This window comes from Lampetra fluviatilis, chromosome 1 (assembly GCF_964198595.1).
Source record: "Lampetra fluviatilis chromosome 1, kcLamFluv1.1, whole genome shotgun sequence".
NCBI lineage: Eukaryota > Metazoa > Chordata > Hyperoartia > Petromyzontiformes > Petromyzontidae > Lampetra > Lampetra fluviatilis.
Window position 1 is genome coordinate 31,432,484 of NC_136275.1, and position 23,945 is coordinate 31,456,428.

Genomic DNA, 23,945 nt, shown 5'->3' on the forward strand with positions numbered 1-23,945 from the left:
TGATTTACCATGCTGAATAAATAAACTCAGAGTGGAATGGTTCTCAGAAGTGCGGTCCATGGTACCACACCGGTGATCCGCGGGGCTGTGATGCAAACGCACAGGTTGATCCCGAAATAGTGACAACGTGTATCCCTTTTTGTTTCTGACATGAATGAATAGTTTTTCTTATGAGATGTAATAACGGATAATAAGTTACGTAAACTACCCTAACCCTAAAATCTAAATGTCCCCTCCCCCGAAAAAAAACGTATGCTGCGTTTGAGAAATTTTATGTTCCTGTAATATTCATCATTTTTATTACTAGTATTGACGGATAAGCGAATGCGTGTTGTTGCCAGGGGGTTGAGTGGTCCGCGTAAATGTCGTACTGGATTGTGATATGTCTTGTGGTCCCAACTCTGTCAATGCAAGCATGGATGAGTAGACTTCCGTCTAGAGAGGGGGGGGTGTCGCTCTTGCCTCTGGCTGGGGCCAGCCAGAATTTGGCATTGGCATAGCAGGACCCTCAACCTTTATATTTAGAGTATTGTTTACATAGCGTACACATGTAAATGTGGATGTGATACATTCGTACATGTACGATGTACAACACGGTATTGTATTCCATAACGCAGGTGTCATAGGCTGCTGCTGTGGGCGTACTTTGCCAGCAGAGGGCACTACATGGTGGTCGCACTGAACCATGGGGAGATGGCGATGGCGTGGGAGAGGTCCTCCTCCAACAGTGTATAGAAAATGGCTGATGATAATGAGAGCTCTTTGAGACGGTCTATTTTGCAATATGCATGCATGGCATATAAGATATTCAGTTGTATACAATATTGAATCGCGTGTCATTGTTCACACGCTGGTCTTGCAATCCAAAGGTAGCCAGTTCGATCGGCAGTCGAGAAACAATGGTGCAAGTTTCTAAAATCCCGCTGCTTCTGACCACTTAGCAGTATAATAAAATGGGTAAACCGCATTCAGTAGATTGGCTGGTCATGTGCTGTTGAGGAAAAGTGTGGGTTACTCCCACTTTTTGCGAGATGTTTGGTCAGTGTGGAAGTGTGGAGGGCCTTCTGCCAGCAGTGGCTTGAGAGGAACAACGAGCATGTAGCTTGCTACCTCCATCACGTGTTACACAAAGTGCCAACTGTGACCCTGGTAATTTGAAAAAGAGAGCCATAACTCTGCACCTTGGCACTTACAGTACTTGTAATTTCCTTCTCTCGACTCGCAGTCTTTGAACCTGGGCGACCAGGCGCTGAATGAGAAGCCAGCGATCTCGATTCGTGATAAATGGCTAAATATAGAGCATGCCAAGTTGTGTGAGGCTGGTGTGACTTGGCACTTGGTCAGATCCACTCCCAAGATAAAAACAAAGTCAGCTCGTACAGTGCACTGAACATATTTCAGCAATACAAAAACTATTTTTTTTCAGGACAACTTCCTTTGTGACACACAGAGCTATAACACAAACATTAACACGTGCAACTGGCACACTTGCGTATATTTTTGTCGGTGATAACGTGGGGCTATTTGTCTTCCGGTAATATCAGTCGTGTTCAATATGCTCTAAGGTACATCGTGGCACATAGGCCTGCTGGATTTATAAGAAGGATCAAAGCAGTACTTGATGGCAGGTTGCTCAACTGGCAAACAGGAAAACAGTACGGAACTGCATTTTATGATTTTTTTTTCGATTTAAAGTTTTCGTGACTGCAGGGATTCATCTTCTTGGTTCTTTCGGTAAAGTCACGTAGAATTGAAATAATAAACTAAAGGGTAAAACATATACAAAATAATAAAAATGAAACATAATAAAATAATTATTTTATTATATAAAATAATTATTTTATAATGTTTTATTGTTATTATTTTATTATTTCCATTCTACGTGACTTTACCGAAAGAACCAAGAAGATGCATTTTATGAGTTGGAGAAATGCAGCGTGCAAAGCAATGCGCACTTGTTCGCTGACACTTGAGGCTTTGCTGCAACGTCACGTGGTAGGCAGTCCCGATTTAGTATTGCGAATTGGACACAATCACTGGCATTTGAAAATAAATGTAATTTATAAACGTGCACTGTATTGTAATCATATGATAACGTGTCCTGCGTGTGTTACCTGTGGTAGTGCGAAACCGATTTCCGTCTTGCTTCCCTTCTGGATGATTTTAAAATAAAAACGTAGCAGGATGCAGAAGCAACTGCTTGTGCTGCCCTAATTAGTGTCCCAATGTATTTCAATATTGCATCAGAAATCTAAAGTTTTTCTTTCTGAGAACTCTAAAAGAAGGATTCTGGGTTATATTCAATTGGCACAGTGGTAAAATGGTGATGTGGTTTTATTGCAAACATGGCTGAGTGGGAAACGTACATTAACCTGATGAAAAATAAGAATGTTTTACCATTTCTGGCAATAAAACAGGTCATAAGATGCATCAAGTCTGCATTAACCACACATACTTGTGGAAAAAAACATGCAAACAAACATGCATTGATATATATTATATATTTCTTGATATATGCACACTTGATGCCAAATAATGTCATATATGCATATAGTATATATATGCATATATTCATTATATATTATCAAAGCATGTTTTGTCACAAGTATGTGTGGTTAATGCAGACTCGATGCCAAATAATATAAGAAATGTATATTTAATAGACACAAATGTGTCCACAACAATTGACAAACATTATTTTATGTAAACAGTGGTGTAACAGCTCTTGTAATGGCTCTGGCCAGGTGGGTCCACCACTTTTCATTACGATATTTGGAGCTATGCACTTTGTAAATCTCGATTGAAAACTCATTTCTTTAGAACTGCTTTTTGTGTTTAGTTTGTTGTCCTTCCCCTGCAAGCCGGATTAGCACGGTTGGTTACGTACGGTGCGAAAGAAGTTCAAAATGCATCGAGTACATCTTAATAAACAGCCGTTTCTCTGCATACTCAAAACCAAGATATCTTTCTGCCTGGCGCAGTTTGTCCGAGGCCCTCCTAGGTTTGATTAGAGGTCTCTCGTCAGATAGAAAGCCTCCTGGCATTAAGCTTGAAAATCCCCTGCTAAATGAAAATGCCTTGCCCGAGAAACATTGCAAGCTTTTTCACATCGAGTCAAATGGGCAATACTGCCATACAGAGTCATTTTTTCACCAAATTAAATCCTCTTCCTATCAAACTATACACTCGTGATGAATACACTCGTGATGAAGTTATGAAATCGACATTCGAGTTGTAAATTTTGAGGATATATGTTCATGTGATTAATGTTGGTAAGTAAATTAATGCATTCTAGTCAGAGATCAGTGAGGTTAAAGTACGCTGTGGTCGGTTTGTCATTTGTTTTATACATTAAATTATGTTGTTAACTGGCTCCCATAGACAACTAAAATTTCCCGTTGCACAAGCTCGCCTGCTTAGATTTATACATTTGTATATATTGGACAAGAGACAATACAACTAAATGATGGTCTCTGTTGTAAAACAAAAACCCCACATATGAAGTGAAATTAAGAAGGAGGCACAAAAAAGACACACACCATATAGGCTACGTCTACTAATGCACGATGCTTTGCATGCTGCATTGCAGGCACGATATTATTCATCTGGACAGAAAACAATGCTGATGTGGGAAAGGATCAGTTCGCTGTTGAGTGAGGAGAGCGAGGAGAGATGCTGGCACGTGGAAAGTCTCACTTTGAGCGACTGTGTGTGGGCGGGATGTTAGTGGTTTTTGTACAGTGCTTATATAGAAATGCGGACGTGAGCGTGAATACAGCTGGCAGTGTCGATATTTAGATAGAGGAGATCTTACATGTGTTGACGCCACTTCCCTCTCTACCCTGAAATGTACCGAGTTTAGGGCTTTAACGCGTGCCAACCATGACACTCGGGTGATTGTGATAACGTTGAGGGTTTTTTTGTGCAAAACTAGTTGCTTCTTGCAAAGATTAATTATAGGATCTATTTAGATTGAGAGAAATATATATTTTTACCGTTCTGATAGCTTCAGGCTTAGTGCTGCCTGGAAGCGTATTATTAAGTAATACACTGTTTAATTGCATGCCTAATACAGGTCGCCATACGTCGATGGTGATTAACTGTGAGTAGGAATGGTGTGCATAAATTATGTATGTTGATTAACTGTGACAAACCCAAACAACAATAGTTATCCATTGTAATTTGTTATGACTACATTAACCCCCTCCCCTCTGGCCTTCGCACCTGATTGGCTGGCAAGTGATGACATCCATTCACCCCTCTATTTAAGATCGAAACAGGAGGAAGATTTATCTACAATTCTGGCTGTCGCCTGACGAAGCTGTAATTAACAACTAAACGGCATGGTTACTTGAATTGTAAATGTTGTAGTGAGTTTATTCTCCAACACACCGGTGTGCTGAACTAGTAACTAATTGGCATGTTTTTCGTTTACGTGACAAACCTTACTAATTAGCTGTGTCGGGTGGTGGTGGTCTTAACGACAAATTTATATTTCCACGATCTAACCCAAAACACCTATTACGACAACGTGTTAAACTCTTGATTTCCCCCCCCCCTCCCACATTAACACACTACAAACACTTAACACTATTTTTGGGCCAAACAGTTCAAAGTGGAGCCACCCGAAATGTGTTGAGACTCCACGAGGCCCTGCCGGTTAATCACTTATTCAGCATCGTCTCGCTACTTTAGTCATCTCACGCAGTTTGAGACCCGTACACTTGTTCAACTTATTGTACGAGGCCGTTTCGGCTGTCAATGCAAAAATACTGTGTTTATATTTTACAGGATATGTTTAAATTAATCATAATGATGCAAATGAATCATGATGATGCATTGTGCAATCCGCATTCTCGCTGCGGATTTGATAATGAATCATCACGAGCCATAGGCAGATGTGCCCGTAGGTGTTTCTGCACATTTCGTCATTTCTGTGGTCGTCACGCGCATTGGAATACTTTCGTTTTTCTTCACGGCAGAAGTATCAGCAACCTTTCACCCGACCCTCCCTCTTATTTTATCCAGGTTTGGGACTGGTTCAGATATCCACTGGTCTGTGGGACCCCTGAGGCAGAGTTTATTTGAAAATAACAGCACCATAATTGTTTTGGTTCAATTAACCTTTTTTTTTATCTAGCTCTCTTAACATCCCCCACTTACTACAGTGATTTTGGCTGTAACAATTCCACCTGAAGACGGAAGCTTGTGTTGCTTCCGAAACGTCGTGATTTAATTTAGTTGTTTTCATAAATTTTATTTTTTGCCTACGTGACTTTACCGAAAAAACCAAAGAGTAAGAATCCTTGCAGTCACGAAAGCTTCAAATCTAGAATTTCTTAACATCAATAAAGTCTTCTCGGAATGCTTTGTTTCAATTTGTATGAATGCTCAACAATTAGGATTATACAACACATGTACTGTAGTTTAAAAGAACAAAGTAAGGTGATGCAGCCCAGGAAATATAATTCACATTTTAAATGTGGATTTACTCTCCAACACACCGGTGTGCTGTACTAGTGACAAATTGGCATGTTCTGTTTACTTGACTAACCTTACGAATTGGCTGTCGGGTGATGGTGGGGTTTAACGACATTTATATATTTATGCGATCTAACCCAACAAAAACAACCTGTATGGAAAATTATTTAAAGTAAGACCGGTTTCTAAAATCGGGAAATAACGCGGTAAAAAGAAGATGTATACCGCTCGCCTGACGCATTTGCACCAGGGTTACGTAAACTGCAGATGTTGAGCGCTTACGAGGTGATTGTGATGAACCATTTGCATTTCAGCCACATTTGCGGCCAATGCATCCATGAAGTCTGACAGTGCCGCAGTCCATCTCGAGCTCTCTCAAGCTCGCAATCTTTAGAGCTTGCTCGATCTTCGAGGCACACCGAACCAAATTGCTTTTTGTGTGTGGGCACTTCATCCAGCAGTGGATTGACCATGGCTGATGATGATTTATTTGTGTGCGCGCGAGTGTCTCTTTCTCAAATGATACGTCACGACGGGAACGGACTTGGTGCCATGATGAAAATGTGGAATTTTCACAACCGCCCTGTCGCGCCCCCCATCACCATTCGCGACTCAATTCGAACCGCGGACGCGGGAGGCTCGGGTTGAATTACCCACACGGGCGAGAAACCGGCTCCGCGAGTTCACTTCGAGGGTCGGGGTGTGACGTTTTATCTGGCAGTCGGTACGCGTGCGTGCATGTCTTTAACTGGCAATTGTTAGTCAAGATGGCTGTCTGTTTGTCCATCGATTTCATGCTTTTATTTGGATTTCTGTGTCTGCGTACTGTGTTCATTTCGATGTGTACCAGTCTGGCTCCGATCAGCAGGGTTGGCTTCATACGGTGTGAGAGAAGTTCACCATACTTACCTACTATGTCGTTGTTTTATGTCAACGTGTTTGTGTGTTTGTCAGTTCATCATTTTATTTAATTGCTTTCGCCTGGTGGTCCATTCCAAAATACCACAACGCACCAGGGACTTTGCTGCTGTACACCGGTCTTTGACGTGTACGCATCAGAGCGCTTTTGGTCGGTGATGGGACGCACCTTGAGTTTGCATTGACCGTATGTTGTGTGTGTCTCTCTCTCTGTCTCTCTCTTTTTTCTGTCCAGTACATGTATTAGGGATGCTGAAGACTGGCAATTGCACACCTAAGGAACGCATGGCCGGAAGCGAACCAACTCAAGGTGGAGTTACCATGGCGAGCAACGCTAGGGGAGGGATATTTGGGGTACACTTAGGTGGCGGGATACTTGGCAGAGGAGCGGTGCGAGGACGGATTCGTCGGGAAACCCTCTCCACTGGCGAGATGGCCGGCAGGACCGCCGCTAGTGGCGTGAACGTTCGGGAATACATTTCTGCCGGTGGGATGGCCGGAGGGGTGGGTGGTCTCGGAAGAGCAGGCGGCCCCTTGGGCGGAGGGATGGAAGGGATGGTGGAGGATACATCAGCGGCGGGGATGCTCGGCGCCGACTTGCGGGAGGAGGAGCTGGAGGCGCACCTGTGGGATGAGGTGGAGAACCACCGCATGCGTCTCACGAGCGTCATCGACCCCGCACGGCTCACGCCGTACCTGCGGCAGTGCCGCGTCATCGACGGGCAGGACGAGGACGAGGTGCTCAACTCGCTGAGCCTCTCCACGCGCTCGCGCCGCGTTGGTACGTACGTGTGTGTGTGTACGTTGAACTTTTTTCGCGCCGTACGTAGCCAACCGTGCTAAATGTATGTGCGGGGGAAGGAGAACAACACAAAAATGAGTTATAAAGAAATGAGCTTCAAATCTAGATTTAAAAGTGCGTAGCTCTAGTCGCTTCCTAATATTGGAAGGAAGAGTGTTCCAGACGGCCACAGAAGCGCATCTGAAAGCACGCGATGCAGTAACTCATCTTTGTTTAATGGATGACCGGAGTTCGCAGGATAGTTATGCTCCTTGACGAGGTCAGCAAGGTGTGTATGTACATGTGTATGTATGCAAGTTAAACAATACAAACACAATACACATATCAGAGCATTTATAGCTTGGGGTGAGCAGCTATATCATGGGAAATGCTCCGATACGTGGCTTGTCTTTGTATTGTTCGCCTCTTGGCGTTCTGTGGTCTAACACTTGTGAGACTGGGCCATAAAGAAGGTTGTCTGGTGTCGGCCAATCAGTTTCAAAGACAATGCCTATATTATCAGAGTGTGGTTTTTGTTTGCATTCTGACCACAAGTAGTGTGGTTAATGCAGGCATGATTCCTTGTAAAAGGTTTCAGTTTGGTGTTTTAACATCTCAACACCTGTTTTGTTGCCAAAAAAAGGGGAAAATCTATTCTCATATCAGGGTAACACCTCTTCTTATTTTTCATACTTTGATACCGGCAAAAAGATCCCCATGACAAACCACCTGAGTTTGATTCTTAGCTATGACTAACATCAGTGAGAGGTGCTATTTGAATTGGTCCAGGGACCACCTCCCTCCAACACACAATGATCAGGATGGTGAAGTATGGTCAAATAACCGCAATGACAAAAGTGGGTGTCATTTCTGGCAACAGTGAATTGTTTCTACCGTACTGTAATCTATTCTAAACAAAAACAAGTGGTCGTGGGCGGTGGTGTAATGTTTGGTACGCTGCAATGCAATCCCGAGCCTGGTGGATTGCAATCCTTGCCACACACAACACCAACGGAATTGTCATCAGAACCCCGAAAATTAGGAACTAGTAATTTGGTCATTTCAGCAATAAGGAAACAAGTCCAGCTGGGCATGCTACGGTGCTACTGGCCACAAAGTGCACTGTTGTACTTTACTGGCCTGAAGATATTCTTTGGTTCTTTTGGCAAAGTCACCTAGATGGAAAAAATGAAAGTAAATAAAGTAAAAATTAAAAACTACGACGTTTCGATCACGACCCAAGCAATCGTCCTTCTGATGATGATCACTTGTGTTGTGATCGAAACGTCATAGTTTATTTTATTTTATTTACTTTTAGTTTTTCTATCTATGTGACTTTACTGAAAGAACCAAAGAATATGAATTCCTGCAGTCACGAAAGTTTTAAGTCAAAATTTGCTGTGCAGTGTATTTATTTTATCCTTAATAAGACAAATACATGAAATAGCATCAGTTTTTACCGGGGTTATATATAAAGGCAAACGACAGCACCGACTGCGACAGTATGACTAACAAGTTATATTTACCCTCGTTTCACATTTCATAAATTACACTTATTTAGTTTTGCCCCCTAACTCTTGTAGCCCCCTCTTCTCTGTGGCAACATCACGTGCTTTTGTCCACACCAAATGCCTGGAGAAGCCACTTGTGTGTTCGTGCTGTCGTGCAATGTGAGCAAAGGCCCAGATGGCAGTGCAGGTAGGCTACCAAATGAATTTAATTGAAAATGAAGAGAAACGTGGCCTGTGCAATCTGCTTATTGGATCACAAACACTCTCTTCTCCTAAAGGGGAAATAACAACCATGTTTTGAACCAACACCACTCTCATCAGGATGTAACTAACAATAACTTCAATCAATAGCAAGCTCTTTAGGCCTCAACGGCATCTGTTTGCATATATTTCATTTGCCCTTTCTATCCCGTATGTCCCGTTTACATTTAATGGTTATGGCACTTTATTGTTCGTTGTGTTTGACCATGCTCTGTCACAATATCTTTGGGGCCTAAGGGTTGCTTATTGGCCCATGTAAACCATCCACATGAAGATGAAGCAGTAAATAGTCTCCTACGTCTAGAGAATGTGGTGGAGAAAAAAAAAACTTGAAATCATAGCAAACACATTGTCTCCTGCTTAGAGAGCAGGCCTCTTCCTAAACTCACCACAATGTGGCTATTGGGTGAGGTCAACATTGCAATATTGCTCTTAATGGCCCTTTAAAATTATGTCTTTTTATGTTCATTTAACCTATCCGACTGCCTTTGTTCATTACAAAACGCTTTACGCAAAGTAGATAATCGCATCCCCCTATCTCAAGATTGAAAGACTCCGACAGTCTCCCGCAATCTGCAAGTGGGTTTCTCAAGGTTGAGTGCTTAGTCCACACTTGTTCACCCTGAAATCTGACCCACTAAAAGTTATGTTTCCATGCCTTGGACATGAATTTACTATCCTGTTTGCTCGTCCTAGGACGGAAGCTGAAATATTAAAGATATACATTTACGTTTTTTTGTGTGATTCACCCACTCATGATTATTAATGATGGGGGGGGGGGGCTCTTTTGCAGTGACGTCACGCACGGATGTAGCACTGCTGGGAATATTTATTTTTAAATCCTTTATATTAAGTTCGCTTGCGTGCTTGCTTGCTTGCTTGCGTGCTTGCTTGCTTGCTTACGACCGTGTAAATCTTTCGGTCGTTTTTTAACCCACTTCCTGTGACCCAATCGAGCTGACAGTTTCCACACAGACTCGTTGTGTGTGACAATTAATTTTCGTGAAAAAAAAATTCCAAAATTTTACACTGTTTAGGGAAAACAAATTAAATATTTAATTACCAATTGCTTAATGGTGACAGACAATGATCTGACCCATAGGTGGCAGCCATCTCAAGCCAGAGGACGAGAGGACTCTAGCCGCCACACATATAAAGGATTTATAGTGAAAAACTTTGTTTTTACGGGTTTACTTGTTTACCGTCACTTTCTGTAAAGAAACGTCATATTTGAAGCGACTTTGCGTAATAAATTATTTAATTCAGCTCGACCTTCCTCTGCGTTCGTCTAAAAATCCACCCACTCATGAATATTAATGAGGGGGGGTGGGCCTCATGTGGAGTGACGTCAAGCACGAGACACACACACATTCCTGGCTTATTATAGTAGTAATACAAGCCTGTTCCATCAGTACCTGATGGCCAACCACCATTGCAACTGGATTTTTTTTCAGTGGAATGAGACTTTGCTCAGTCTCCTGTGAAATGAAAATGAAACTAATTATTTAATTTTCACAGGCCTCGGTCCTCAATACCTGTACATTTCACTTTGTGGGACCGACCATCAAACAACATTTTACATCTGAGAAATATCAGGCTTCATTCCAACCTGAATTTTAATATTAATATATTTTAAAGTTCTTGAAATGAGTTGCACTTCTTTATCAGAAGCACGTGCTTCTCTTTATGCACTCACCGCTCACTTGTCATACCCACCGTCATGCCAGTTATCGATAATGGAGATGCGGCTTTAAAAAAAAACGCTCATACCACAACTTTCAATAGTCTAGACCCAGACTTCCATATGTCCTTCTGCTTTATTGTAAACGAGTCGCTCGCTTTACCACTGACCTCTATTCTCCATTTGGCTACCTTCCGCGATCATTACAGGTTGTTCCACTCTGGTCTAAATTTGTCTTAAAAGTGTTTATTAAGTATCTGCGATGTAGTTTGTTCTGCTTAAATCAGTCTTCATCCCTTGCGATCCAAGATGTTCCACTAAAGTCCTTTGTCTCACGCCAAGACTCATCATGAGATTAGGACTGAAATTCCTTCGTCCCTAAAACTTCTCCAATCTGGAACAATCTGGAAAATCACCAATTAATCATGTCTGTTCACTCCTGTAGGTATGTACAGTATGTATGCTGAACTTCTGTCGCACCGTACATAGGCAACCATGCTGATCCCGATTGGTGTTGTAACCCACAGCTTGCAGGGTGGTGAACTTCCTGGTGGTGCGTGGCTCAATTTGGGATGATATTTAGCATTCTTACAAATAGCTCCGTCGACGTTGCCCAGGCACGCGGCTGAGTCTTTTTCTGGTGTTTGCTCCCTCCCCACCACCACTACCTGCCCCCCTGCCCCCACCCCGTTGTCCTCGCTCTCTCCGCCACGCAGGAGTGCTGCTCGACATCCTGCGCTCGCGTGGTACGCGTGGCCACGTGGCGTTCCTCGAGAGCCTGGAGCTGCACTATGCCGAGCTCTACAAGCAGCTCACGGGCAACGAGCCCACGCGCCGCTTCTCCACCATCATCGGTGAGCAGGGGTCGCATGTGCTGGGTGCATCCCCCACTGAACTTGCTTACAGAGGTTCCCGGTTGTCTCTCGACACGGCAGTTGCGTGCATGTCAGAATCGGTATATGTATTTGTACTGGAGGAATACGATGAGCCGATGGAGCTCTCTTTCACAAATGGTCCACTCGGGGCACTGTGTCAGAATATTACAAGAACAAACAATGCAAAAACACAATAGGAGTGAAAAGTACAGCGAAGGTAAACAAATCACTTGAAGAAATATACAAATGAAATAAACAATTTTAATCTTGGCAGGAAAAGCCCACTGAGCTATTAGCTTATTTTTCAGAAGTGACCTGGGCACAAATCATAACTCAACAAAGTGGCTTATCATGTGAAAATGTATAGGAACAAAATAATGTAAATAATCTAAATGCGAATATGTATGATGAGCTTCTTTCGCACCATACATAGCCAACCATGCTAATCTGAGGTGAGGGGGAAGGACAACAAACTAAACACAAGAAACTGTTCTGAAGAAATTCGTTTTCAATCTAGATTTAAAAGTGAATAGCTCCAGTGCCTTCTAAATATCGGAAGCAAGAGCGTTCCAAACGGCCGCAGGAGCGTATCCGAAAGCACGCGGTGCAGTGGCCGGGCAGCCATTGAACAAAGACTGTTGCAGAAGTATGAAAAAAGTCGAATCAATGGGGCAAGCTTCTTAAATCGCCCGCCGTATTAATGGGTACATCGCAGTCGATCGGCAGGTCACGTTCGACGGGGTAAAATGTGGGTATGCCCAACCTTCCCAAGAAGCCTGTCCAGCCTGTAAGACTAGGCCCAAATGCCCTCGAGGGGCTCTCGAGAGCTCCCTCCAGCGGTGCGCCCTCCCCCTCGCAGCGGTGCGTGCAAAGCAATCGCAGGGCTAAACCTTTAACCCCCTTTTGCCTGCACCTCCGCTGCGAGTGGCGGCTTTTCTCGAACACTGCCGGGCCACACCAAATCGGACTTCTGCCCGCGCCCCCGCGCGCATTGCCCGTCCGCGCTTCGCAGGTGTGGAGGGCCAGGACGGGCTGCTGCACTTCCTCATGGCCGAGGTGATGCGCCAGCAGCTGCAGCTCGCCGAGGGCAAGCAGCAGCGCGCCGAGCTGCACGAGCGCGCCTCCCGCCTCGAGACGGATGGCCGCCGGCTGGCGCTGCAGAACCGCGAGCTGCAGGCCTACAAGGACCGCTTCGGACGCATGAAGGAGGAGAGGAACGGCTACAACGACGAGCTCATCAAGGTGAAGGACGAGAACTACACGCTCGCCATGAAGTACGCGCAGCTCAGCGAGGAGAAGAACATGGCCGTCATCCGCTCGCGCGACCTGCAGCTCGAGGTGAGAGCTCCCGGGTTCGCCCCCCCCCCCCCCACACCCTACCCTGGTCGTGCTGTGGATAGATTGGGCCCCGTCACAGGAATGTGGCAGTTACACCACTGACAGACACAGGGCCAACTTAAAAGCAGAGCCAGTGTTAAGGTCACCCAGACCACCATTGCAAATGCCATACACGGACCGTAATGGGCCACTTGAGGTTCAGTGTCATTACCAAAGAGAGGCAGCCCCATAATGTTTGTGGGACTGGAGGGGGTTGAGCCCCTCTGCCGTGGACGTATAATGAGTGCGAATTCTCATCGTCAAGTAAAATCTGCTTTGACAATATGCACGTCGAGGACGGGAGCTCGAGCAGAACGCGTGATCTACGTAAGAAGCAGATGGTATCGTAACTCCCCTCAATCTGTTTAACGTTCAACACTTCGTTTAAAATATTATTATTTTTACTTAACACTGACCGTGTTGTGGCCCCCACCTGAGTTTTTTTGAAGCAAGGGACTTAGAAATTAATCCGTGTGAGCTGTGTGCCGCGCCGCCACAGATCGACCAGCTCAAGCACAGCCTGAACAAGGCAGAGGAGGAGTATGCGCTGGAACGCCGCGCATCTCTGCGGCTGCAGCACGACATGGAGGCGAACCCGGGCCGAGAGCGGCTGGTGGAATTGGAGCGGACGAACATGGCGCTGAGCACCAAGGTGGCCGAGATGCAGGTGCTGCTGCAGGTATGTGCAGGAGCACCCTTGCCCATGTGTGCACGTGCGTGTGTGTGTGTGCGTGCGCGCTGGAGTGTGTCGCACCCATCGCTTGTGTGTGTGTGTGAAGGATGTCCTGTGTAGTGTCAGCGCGGTAATAAAGGTTGTGAAGCTTAAACCTTTTCCATTGCGAGACGACTGCACATTGCCGGGTAGGTCCCATTCACCGCCGAATCTCGGAACGCGTAAGCGGTTCGGCGTTAATTTTATTTAGAGAGGCGTAGCGCCGCTGTTTTTAAAGTGACTGTATTCACCGCAGCGAACCGGAGCGACATGACCACACTGATAGCTGGCATCCAACTGTGCCACACGCCCTCCCGCATGGCCTTGTGGCAGCCTCAGTACCGATTAAGTTGTATTACACGTACGTCATAGGAATGGGAAAGGATTAATCTGTAGGTATTATAAACTGGCCAGGTAGCTTGGTGCTAGTTTGAGCGGCCTGCAACTGGAAGTTTACGCGTTCAAATCCTGGTTGGCGGTTGGCTCAGCCCACCATTCCTCCGAGGTCAATAAAATATGTATCACTTTGTGTGGAATTGAACGGTGGTTGGCCCATGGACAGACACGTCCCCGGCATAGGAATTTCCACCATCGACTGAGCGCTGAAAACAGAAGATAAGTGCCAACCTCAATATTCATTTGAGCAAGAAATCACTCGACCTTTTACTGGACAGTTTGTCCTTCTACGTGATTCAACAGGAATGCTGCCATGGTGTAAAGGGTAACGACACTGGACTAGCAATCCAGAGGGTGACTGCTTTGAACTCCCAGCATGGTGGTTGAAATGATCGGGCGAGTTTATTGAATCCCCCTGCCGCTGCCCACCCAGCAGTACAAATGGCATGTGGTGGGGTGAAGAGTGGGTACTCCCACCTGTCCCGAGATGTCTGGCAAGCGGGGAAGAGTAGACCAAAGTTCTCGCCTCGACGGATCCTTGAGAACTTCCTCCAGGTGGAGGATTTTTTGTGAGGAGTGGCGTGAGTAATTGCAGGGCTGCACCTTTACCTTTAAGTGCTTAAAATATGGTTGCGATTGATTTCAACGAGAATCAAATTCCATTTTGCTTAATTTTCGTCTTTTATATTGCTTCTCGATACCAATTGTAAATGATCGGCTCTCACACGCCACGTATTCCAAGTGAAGGAGTCGATCTCAATCGACGAATTTAGCCAGATTGTTATCAAGATGATAACAATGGCGAAATTCGTATCGTTAACAACCTTTGCAATTGCATCGAATTGCTACATTTGGTTGTAAGACTATTTTTTTTTTCTCACTAGTGATTTGAAATAATAACAATAATAATTGGCACATCGTTAGCACACGTGGTAATTACATTTGTTCAGCTGTGTCGGGCAAGTGGCTTGTCTTCGCGGCATGAAATAGGCCAGATTGTTGTGTGGACCCTACCCAAAAATCAACAATGAATCGTAATATTAGCTGTGCAAACCCACGTGTTTAAGTTAATCGGCATCAGGTTCCTGCATCTAATTTGTGTTGGCGTGACTTCCTGCTTGCTGCGGTGGGTACGGTGAGGAAGGACGAAAATGGTGAAATTGGGTTGCTTTTTTAAATCCAGGGACTGGCTCGTCTTACAAACGAGTTAGGTTCCAGAGGTCTGTTCGTAAGTCTATTTGTGCGCAAGTCCAACTACTCGTGTCGATTCCCAACAAGTTGTATGGTATGGACATTAAACACGGGTAAAGGCTTTAAGAGTTGTATCATCTCCAGTAGATCTCGATGCCACTGGTTCTTGATGTTCTTCAGATGTCGATGCCACTGGTTCTTCATGTGACATCTACATGACATAAGGACAGGTTTGTTTGTATATCTCTGAAAGTTAATACGTTGAATGTTCATAATTAGTGGAGTTCCTGTAAATATATATATTTAATTCACATGCTTTTTGTTAATTGTCCAAAACAGGTTTGGCCAAAAAAAATGGCTTTGTATAAATTTCCCTTTGAAAGCCAATGAACCTTTTCACTCCCATTCCTCTACTCCATTTACCAGATTCACACGGTCGTATCTATGGCAGGCGCAACTCAAGGGCTGGTTTTATACTGCCGATGACACACGATCGTTTGCCATTAAGCTATTTGCTTTCTTTCAGTGAAAGCTTATTCTGTTCTTGCGGTTGATGGCAATATGTTCAGGAGATAAAATCCAATCTCGAGGCTGCTGCAGGGAGTATTTGTGTAGTTTCGCTATTTCTCTGAAATGCACACTGCTGCTGTGGCTTTACTGTATGGTCTGTAGGTTGTGTTACATGGCCGCAATTGTGCTACATCTCGTCCTTCATTTTCCATCTATGGAGGAGATGTGTGCATACCTATCAACTCTGTTTACCCATATTCTTGTACAAGGAAATTGAGTTTTCAGGACCATACAGTGTACAGTCGTTTCAATACGGGCTTTGTAGGATGAACGTTGAGGTTTATAAGGGCACTGGGTGACCAATAAGGTCTGAATTGGTCTAATAAGGTAGGCACTGATAAGGGGTTGACAGGTATGTGTGTGAAGGTGGCACATACGGCGTATAATGCTTTCCTGTATACTTAGGTAACTTTCTTACATTGGTCAAAAAAAACCTATTTACAACAAAACTAGAATGTTCAACTTATAAGTAAGTAAATGCTTAAATTGAAATGTAACACAGTGGATTTGGAACAAACGTACAGTAGAAACCCCTCTTAACGATGGTGATTGGTTCCAAGAAACCGTTTGTCAAGTGATTTGGTCATTAAGCGAGTATAGGAAATACATGTTAAAGGCTTAATTTTGACTTAAAGCTTTCGTGACTGCAGGAATTCATATTCTTTGGTTCTATCGGTAAATTCACGTAGATAGAAAATGAAATAAAAATAATAATAAATTATATCCACGTGACTTTACCGAAAGAAGGCTTACTTCTTCCGATGGCATCGAAAGTAACCCTTTTTCATCCAAAAACGTACTGTATAATATTTAAACAATGGATATTAACACACAAAGATACTAACAACTTTATAAACACATAATAGTAAAATTAACAAGTTCATCAATACATTACTTAACATTTACTGTACCCACAACAGCCCGTCGTTAACAGGGTCGGTAAGCGAACACATTGGGCTCTATGGAGGCACTACACTACACATTGGGCTCTATGGAGGCCTGTCGTTAGGCGATTAGTCGTTAAGAGGGATGCTCGTTCAGAGGAGTTCTACTGTAGAAAACAAGACGTCCCACGACACGCCAACGTCTCTGCCGCGCCGGCGGTCTTCTCGCGGTTGCATTACCGCCACGTGCCATTCACCGTGACGTCCGACCTTCCTTTGCCTCATGTCGGGAGCGACCATTTCAGTTGCTGCAGAAGCATGTGAAGCGAAACGTCAGACAGGGTGCCCGAACAATACGCGGCACGAGAGGCCGTGCGTCGGCAGTGCATACAATTGACCCCCCCCCACGATGTCAGAAGATCTTTCTTTATAGAGTCGACCTTTGCCGGGGTAAAACGTATTTTATTCTGATGAACAAAATAAGGATATACTTTACCCTTTCTGGCAATAAAACAGGAGGCGTTAAGATGTTGGAACACCAAATAGATACGTTGTGCAAAGAATCACGTCTGCATTAACCGCACGTACTTGTGGTGAACATGCAAACGAACGTGCTGTGATAATATATGGCATTGTCTTTGAAACTGATTGGCATACTCCAGAGACCACCTTCTTTGTGGCCTCGTCTCAGCAGGGTCAACACCAAAAGGCGAACGGTCCAAAGGCAATACAAGTACCAGAGCATTTATAGCTTGGGTTGAGCAGTTATTGAGCAGTCAATCTCTTGTATCCGGCCCATCTTGGTGGTTCCAGTCCCGTAGCCAGGGTTCGCCGGACTCGGATCAGGCCATGCTGGACATCTTGGAGACAGACCGTCGTGAGGCGCTGGAGGAGCGTCACGACCTGGTGAACAAAATCTTCTCCCTGCGCGAGGAGATGCGGCAAGCCGAGGAGCTGCGAGATAAGGTGACGACGATGCGATCATCGCCGTCGCGCGTCGGCGATGTTTTAAATGTTTAATTGCGTGGGAAATCGTGAGGTGGGGAATGTAGGCATGATAAGTTTAGAGGTGATTCTCACTTGGTTTGCTTGGCTTCGTGTCCTCATCTGCATCATGTGTTTTGCAGATCGTTGGATGATTGTCCTGGTGTGTTCTCAGTGTTGTGATGATGATCGTGATGGTGATTGGTTTCATGTACTCAAGTGTAAACTGTGCAATATTATGATAATGGCTATGATTTTTATTGTAATTGGCATCATGATGATATTATTAGCACAACTTTTACCGTGACTTTAAATGTGAAGATATTCCTCATGAAAAGGTATTGTGGTGATAACGGAGCAGCCAATTACTATTTAATTTTTCACGTTTTGTCTAACTAGAAAAGCAGGAGCTTCCTGCCACGTTTTTGCAGTTGAGGGTGACAGTCGCTGTTTCCACATTTAAGTGGTTTCCGGGTATTTATTTATCTCTTTCTAAATTTGGATCATGATACCGGCGCACACAATAGCCTTACTGTTCATCGAACGGCATCGCAGGATCGTTTTTACATCCACCATGAAGCAGATTGGCCCATAAGATATGCGCGATGTGAACGCAGCATTACCGAGCATGGCTCGGCGGACTAGAACCGCGAGCAGCCTCGGCAAAGGGCGGCGAGCGTGCCGCCGTTTGGGCCGCGTCCGCTTTCCCCCTAAACGTTCGCATCGCCCCCCCCCCCTGCCCCCCGGCGCCTCCTCTCCGCTCGCCGTGCTCAGTACCTGGAGGAGAAGCAGGACCTGGAGCTGCGCTGCAGCACGCTTCTCAAGGACTGCGAGATGTACAAGCACCGCATCGGCACTGTGCTGCAGCAGCTGGAGGAGGTGGAGCGGGAGCGCGATCAGGTGAGGTGCTCCACAGTGGCGAGGTGTTGACTACCTCGCCTGGTACGCAGGAGGTCGTGAGTTCGATCCCGACCCTGACGCCTGCTGCTGTATATTTGGAGTTTGCGTCTCTCTCTCATCATCATCACGGTGGCTAGGAGGTGTTAACTACCTCGCCTGGTGTGCAGGTCGTGGGTTCGATCCCGACCCTGACGCCTGCTGCTGTATATTTGGAGTTTTCATGTTCTCCCCGTGGTTTCGTGGATTTTTATTTGGGCCCTCTGGTTTTTCCCTCCACATTTAGAATCAACGTCACGCGTTTAGAGTATTTGCCTGCTATACATTTCCACGTGATAAGCTACTTCATTGAGCTATCGTTTGTGGCCAGGTCGTTTCTGAAAAAGAACTTGGAAAACAAGAATGGACACTTCCTCTTATGACATGACACCAATAGTACAATTCGGATCAAATTTGAGCAAATTTACAAAAACTATTTATAAAAAATTCAACGTTCTTCATGCCACTGTTGCAATGCACAAGGTCTCACTTCGTCATATAAAAGTTGCATTTCCCGTAACGTGCACTTGACATTTACTATTCACGTTTTTCACAAACTCGCGGTTTAGGCAAAAAGAGTGCCTCTTGAAAGTACATCAGTTTTCCCACACACAGTAGCAAAAATTGCAATGCGCCCCCCTCCCCCCTCGTCTCAGGCGTTCACCTTGCGGGACGAGTCTCAGCGGCAGTACTCGCAGAGCCTCCTGGACAAGGACAAGAACCGCAAGCAGATCCGCGAGCTGGAGGAGAAGAACTACGAGCTGCAGATCGCGCAAGTGCGGAGCGACGGCGAGGTGCTGCTGCTCACGGCGCGGCTGCACAAGGCGACTAACGTCGCCGACTCCACCAGGGACCTCGTGAGTGGCACGTGGCACCGAGGGCGGGGCGGGGGGTGCACAGAGAGGCACGCGAATGATGTCAACGATAGAAAAGGAAAGCGGCCACACGCGGAAAAGGGAGCTCTTGGAGAAGAGCCCCTGCAGAGAGGGTAGCATTCGTACTCGTGCGTGCCCTTAGCCCGGATGTCTTTATTTGAGGGGCTATTGCTGCGTTGTTATCTTTGGTGGTCTGGAACTCTTTATTGTTGTTGTTGTTTTTGCTGCCTTGCCCAAGCTTGATGAATAGGTCTTTTATGCAAGTCATTAATTTATTATTCATTTATATTCAGTAGCTTGCTTACCATTTTCTCTATTTTGCACGCTTAACGTTCGTTGTATTGCTTGCTGCTGTAACTTGCTGAAACCACCCATACTGGACATCTGTGAAAAATAACTTCTTAGCTCATTGGATTCTCTCCTCCTGTCTAAGTAAAGAATGAGTAGTATTTTCCACTGCACAGGATCTGGCTGCTGAACTGTGGTGAACCGATTAACACTGCTGGCTGGATGCGGAGGGGGGGGTATATAAGAAACCTGGCCATTGTGTTCACTGCTACACCAGGCAATTGGGATCCGCAACCTGTGGATTCCAGTGCGCTCATCATTACACCACAACGGCACGCCAGTAAGAAAACATATTGGAGAATAAATTCTAGCCTGGTGGTTAACCTTATCCAGCTGGCCAACCAGCAATGAAAATAGCCTTCACAGCACACTGACGCTGACACCACTCATAACTGTACCTCTAGTGGTTTGCATTAGCCCGTTTAAATATATGTTTTGTGTTTTTTATTTAGACCTTGACAGCACACAGGAATGTAGAGGGGCACACATGAACACACAGAAGCACGTGGAACAGTAGAATGTGCGGAAAAGCGCAGCTTAGTGGCAAGATAGGTGGAGATGAAGTTTGGGGCGGACACATCACGTATGGCAAGTAATCTGTAAAATATACATCCAGGTTTCTGTTTGTAAGCCTCGATCGTTGCGTATCCGGTCTGTCATCAAGGCGGTAACCACTGGGTGGTAGTAGGGTCTACTAGCAGGGTCACCCCCAGCTTCCAGCGCGTGGCCGCTTCCCTGACTGACGGCCTGGAGGTTGGCGGCCGCCTGGAGAGACGCAGCGACAAAGCCGACCGCACGCGAGCGCCACCCTTGCGTATTGAAGCTGAGAAGTCTTCTTAGCTGCGCCCTCTGTCCACCTCCTCCCCCCCCACCTACCCAGCAAACGCTGCCCGCGCGGCTGAACCCGCACACGATCGAGCAGTTCTGGCAAGCGAGCGATGGCAAGAGCGCCAAGAGCTCGGAGGAGTCGACGAGCGAGAGCGATGGCAGCTCGAGCAAAAAAAAGCATCCCCCAGTCCGGCAGAAGATTGTCAAGGTGGGATGATGCGGCGGTGGGGGGGGGGGCAGAACGCCTGCGTTGGTTAGCGGTCTCTTTTTATTGCGCGCGTTTATGGTTTCACAAGAGCCCGACACAACAAAGCATGAACTGTAACAAGAAGGGGGGTGGAGCAGGGCACAGAAACTCAGCGGGCAAAAGACCAAACCCGGTGCTCCTGGGGTTGTAGGGGAGGGGAGAAAATTGTGCTCACGGCCCCACCCAGGTAGGTTCTTGTTTGGAAGGAGGTGGGGAGAGGAATAAAAGTGAGGGGGTAGAAGGGGCGGAGTGGGGTGGGAGGTGGCGGTGGTGCCGATTGCGGTGGCTTTGTTGCCGAGTCGCTCTTTTAAGATTGGTATTTGCCACGTCGATTTTCAGTGTGCGAATCGGTCCCATATTTCGGGAGTCGGCCCTCTATTCGGAAAGGCATTGTGAATGGGGAAAACTCGCAACAGTCAAACTTCCCATCAGCTGTTAAGTAAACGGATGCGGGCTCTGGGACAAGGCGATTGTAAACTGAATGGTGGCAATTGTGGGAAATTGCCCACACTCGAAAGCAGTTGGAATTCACAATCATTCTGCACAATCCATACACTTGTCGTCTTGACGCTCCCGTAAGTCGTGATATATAATAATGTCGAGTTTGTTCTGGTTTAATGACGACGACAGTTCCAAAGTTGCGACGTCAGTAGGGAGCCATTTATTGATTGTGGCTGTTTGTTTTTTGCGGTGCACAGTCTATAACAATGCCATTCTTGTGTCTGACAGAAGCAGCGAGTCAAGGTTATAAAGCAACGAACTCTGCCCTCGCAGTCAAACCTCGGCAAGCCAGAGTGTGGTGAGTGTGCTTTCAATGTCTAATTAAAGCGCTTATTTAATGAGCTGATGTCTGGTGAAGTTACGCAGATTTAAATGTAAGAGAAGCAGCCAAGGTATTTTATTATGGAATCTTCTGCGTAAGTGTTTCTTTGTAAGTAATTAAATATAAACTTGTTAACTACAGTAACCTGTCAATTAAATACACTCATTGTACACTTGGGAAATAAAGGCATTCTGGGAAATGAATTCAAGAGTACGATGGGGTGGCTTTATCTTCTCATTGCCATGCTCAGAGCCATGTGGATTAACTTACTCAGCATTTTACATCATTGACAACCTGTGCACTGTTAGTCAAAATCTTCGACAGGAAATTTTACTCTGTCAATCAGGTCAAATAAAGCAGTATCAAACATTTATTGTACATTTGATGTCCAATTGTCCTTTTCCATCTTCCTCAGTTAACAGCTGTCTCTAGTATCTTAGTCTTTGTCTTCTTTCAGACTGGTGGGAAAACAAATTCTCGTCATAGTCGGTCATGCCTTCATTTGTGTCAGCGTAGTCTGACTCATTGTGGCTGATGATGTTTATTCGCCCATTTAGCCTTTGTTGACCAAAAAAAACCGTTGAACGTCTTCATCGCTCGCTCCTTTCACAAAATGAACACTGGTGCGCCAACCACGTCGGTCTCGGTGCACGCCATGCCACGCTTGGCTGTGCTTCACCTCCGATTAGCACGGTTGGCTATGTACGGAGCGAAAGAAGTTCAACACACACCGACATGCTGCGCTTTGCCACACACGCACAGAGGCCACTGGAACGCCGGGAGAGGAGAACGGAGATTCGGCCAACAGTGGCGACGATGACTGCGACGACACACAAGACACGCACAACATGGTGAGCACTCCGCCCGCCGCATGTGCTGACGGGGCAGATCGTGCTCTGACGACGGACGGAGGGACGAGTGAACAGACAGTGGGATATGCGGCGTATGGATAGCGATTTAGCCAGGCGGTGGCGGTGGAATGCTACGCACGTGGCCTGTAAGCCAGCACTGTGGAGGCAGCGAGGGTTGGTGGATCGCACAAATGATGCGAAACTTCCCTTCCCGTGGGCGTCAAGGTGCCATAGCCCTGGCTCGCCCGGAGAAGGCAGTAAAGCAAAAATGTGGACTCCACCTATTCCGATAGTATGGGACCGTGGTTTCTTTTTCTTCTGGGTATTCTGGTACCATCTTAATACAAAGCAGGACAGTTGGCAATTGTTGGCACCATCTCACCAAGTGGCTGCATTCCTGCTTGCTTACGGTTCCTCGCACCGAGCCATCCTGTCTCTCTCTCTCTTCGAGGGCGAGTGAATAGTAATAGAATGGCAAGTGTCATTTAAGTGACGATTAGGGTAGTAATTACATGAACGATGACGTTGAAGATAATAACAAAGGACAAAGTGGTGTTGATGATGCCATTGGTCATGAAGGGCTACTTGTTAAATTAGATAACAACGCTACCCGTGATGACGGCGGCCGAGGCGGCGGTGGTGGTGGTGGCGGTGAAGATTAACCTCTCGTCTAAAGACTCGGACGTGTGGTGTACGTGCTAAGTGAAGGCATGCTGGGAAATCAGCTCAAAGGTGCTTCATTGTTTTCGACCGCCTTAGTTTTTCTCACGAATGGCCAACGACGAGCAACGGGACCGCTTCAACAGCGTCATGTCGACCGAAGTGGAGCCGCCAGGACAGGAGTCCATCAAGAGCCGCGTGCAGGAGTACAAGAAGAGGCCCATGCCAAGGAGGTGGCAGTCACGCTCACACACTCATGCTCATGCTCGCTCACACACTCGCGCTCGCAATCGCTCACACACTCGCACTCGTGCTCACACTCACAATGGCTCACACCCGCTCTCATGCTCGCGCTCACGCTCGCGCTCACAGTCGCTCACACTCGCTCGCACTCGCTCGCTCTCACGTTCCCACTCGCGCTCAAACAATCGCGCTCTCACACTTGCTTATACACGCTGTCACTCTCTCACGCTCACATTAAAGCAAAACAAAGAACCCGCATTTAGCCTACAACAGACTGCTATGGCAAGTCCTGTTGGCGAGCACCTATCATGGCCAGCACATGCTCGGCTGCCTTTGTCTCCCGAGGGGACGATGCGTACACACCGCACCAGATACTCATTTGAGGCCGATTCGACCTAGGGGAAGTCCCAGGACCAGTTCAGATAATCATGACGTGTTGGCCATGAACGTGAACTGCTCCCCACATGCCCACACTCTCACATACACTCACATGTGCTCACACACGTACACAC

The 23,945-nt window shown here is 46.1% G+C and overlaps 1 protein-coding gene across 2 annotated transcripts in view; it reads left to right on the plus strand.

Annotated features, from left to right (window-relative positions):
* The window catches only part of LOC144934639 (caspase recruitment domain-containing protein 11-like), a 59,092-nt gene that overhangs the window by 1,750 nt on the left and 33,397 nt on the right, over positions 1-23,945 (plus strand). For both annotated transcript variants that reach the window (XM_078860671.1, XM_078860681.1), the window contains exons 3-13: positions 6,635-7,180; positions 11,350-11,487; positions 12,521-12,846; positions 13,385-13,564; positions 17,452-17,604; positions 18,397-18,522; positions 19,215-19,415; positions 20,662-20,817; positions 21,589-21,655; positions 22,442-22,530; positions 23,290-23,423. In XM_078860671.1, coding sequence (XP_078716797.1) covers positions 6,649-7,180; positions 11,350-11,487; positions 12,521-12,846; positions 13,385-13,564; positions 17,452-17,604; positions 18,397-18,522; positions 19,215-19,415; positions 20,662-20,817; positions 21,589-21,655; positions 22,442-22,530; positions 23,290-23,423 — 2,102 coding nt within the window. In that variant the 5' untranslated portion in view covers positions 6,635-6,648. The remainder of the gene's footprint in view (positions 1-6,634; positions 7,181-11,349; positions 11,488-12,520; positions 12,847-13,384; positions 13,565-17,451; positions 17,605-18,396; positions 18,523-19,214; positions 19,416-20,661; positions 20,818-21,588; positions 21,656-22,441; positions 22,531-23,289; positions 23,424-23,945) is intronic.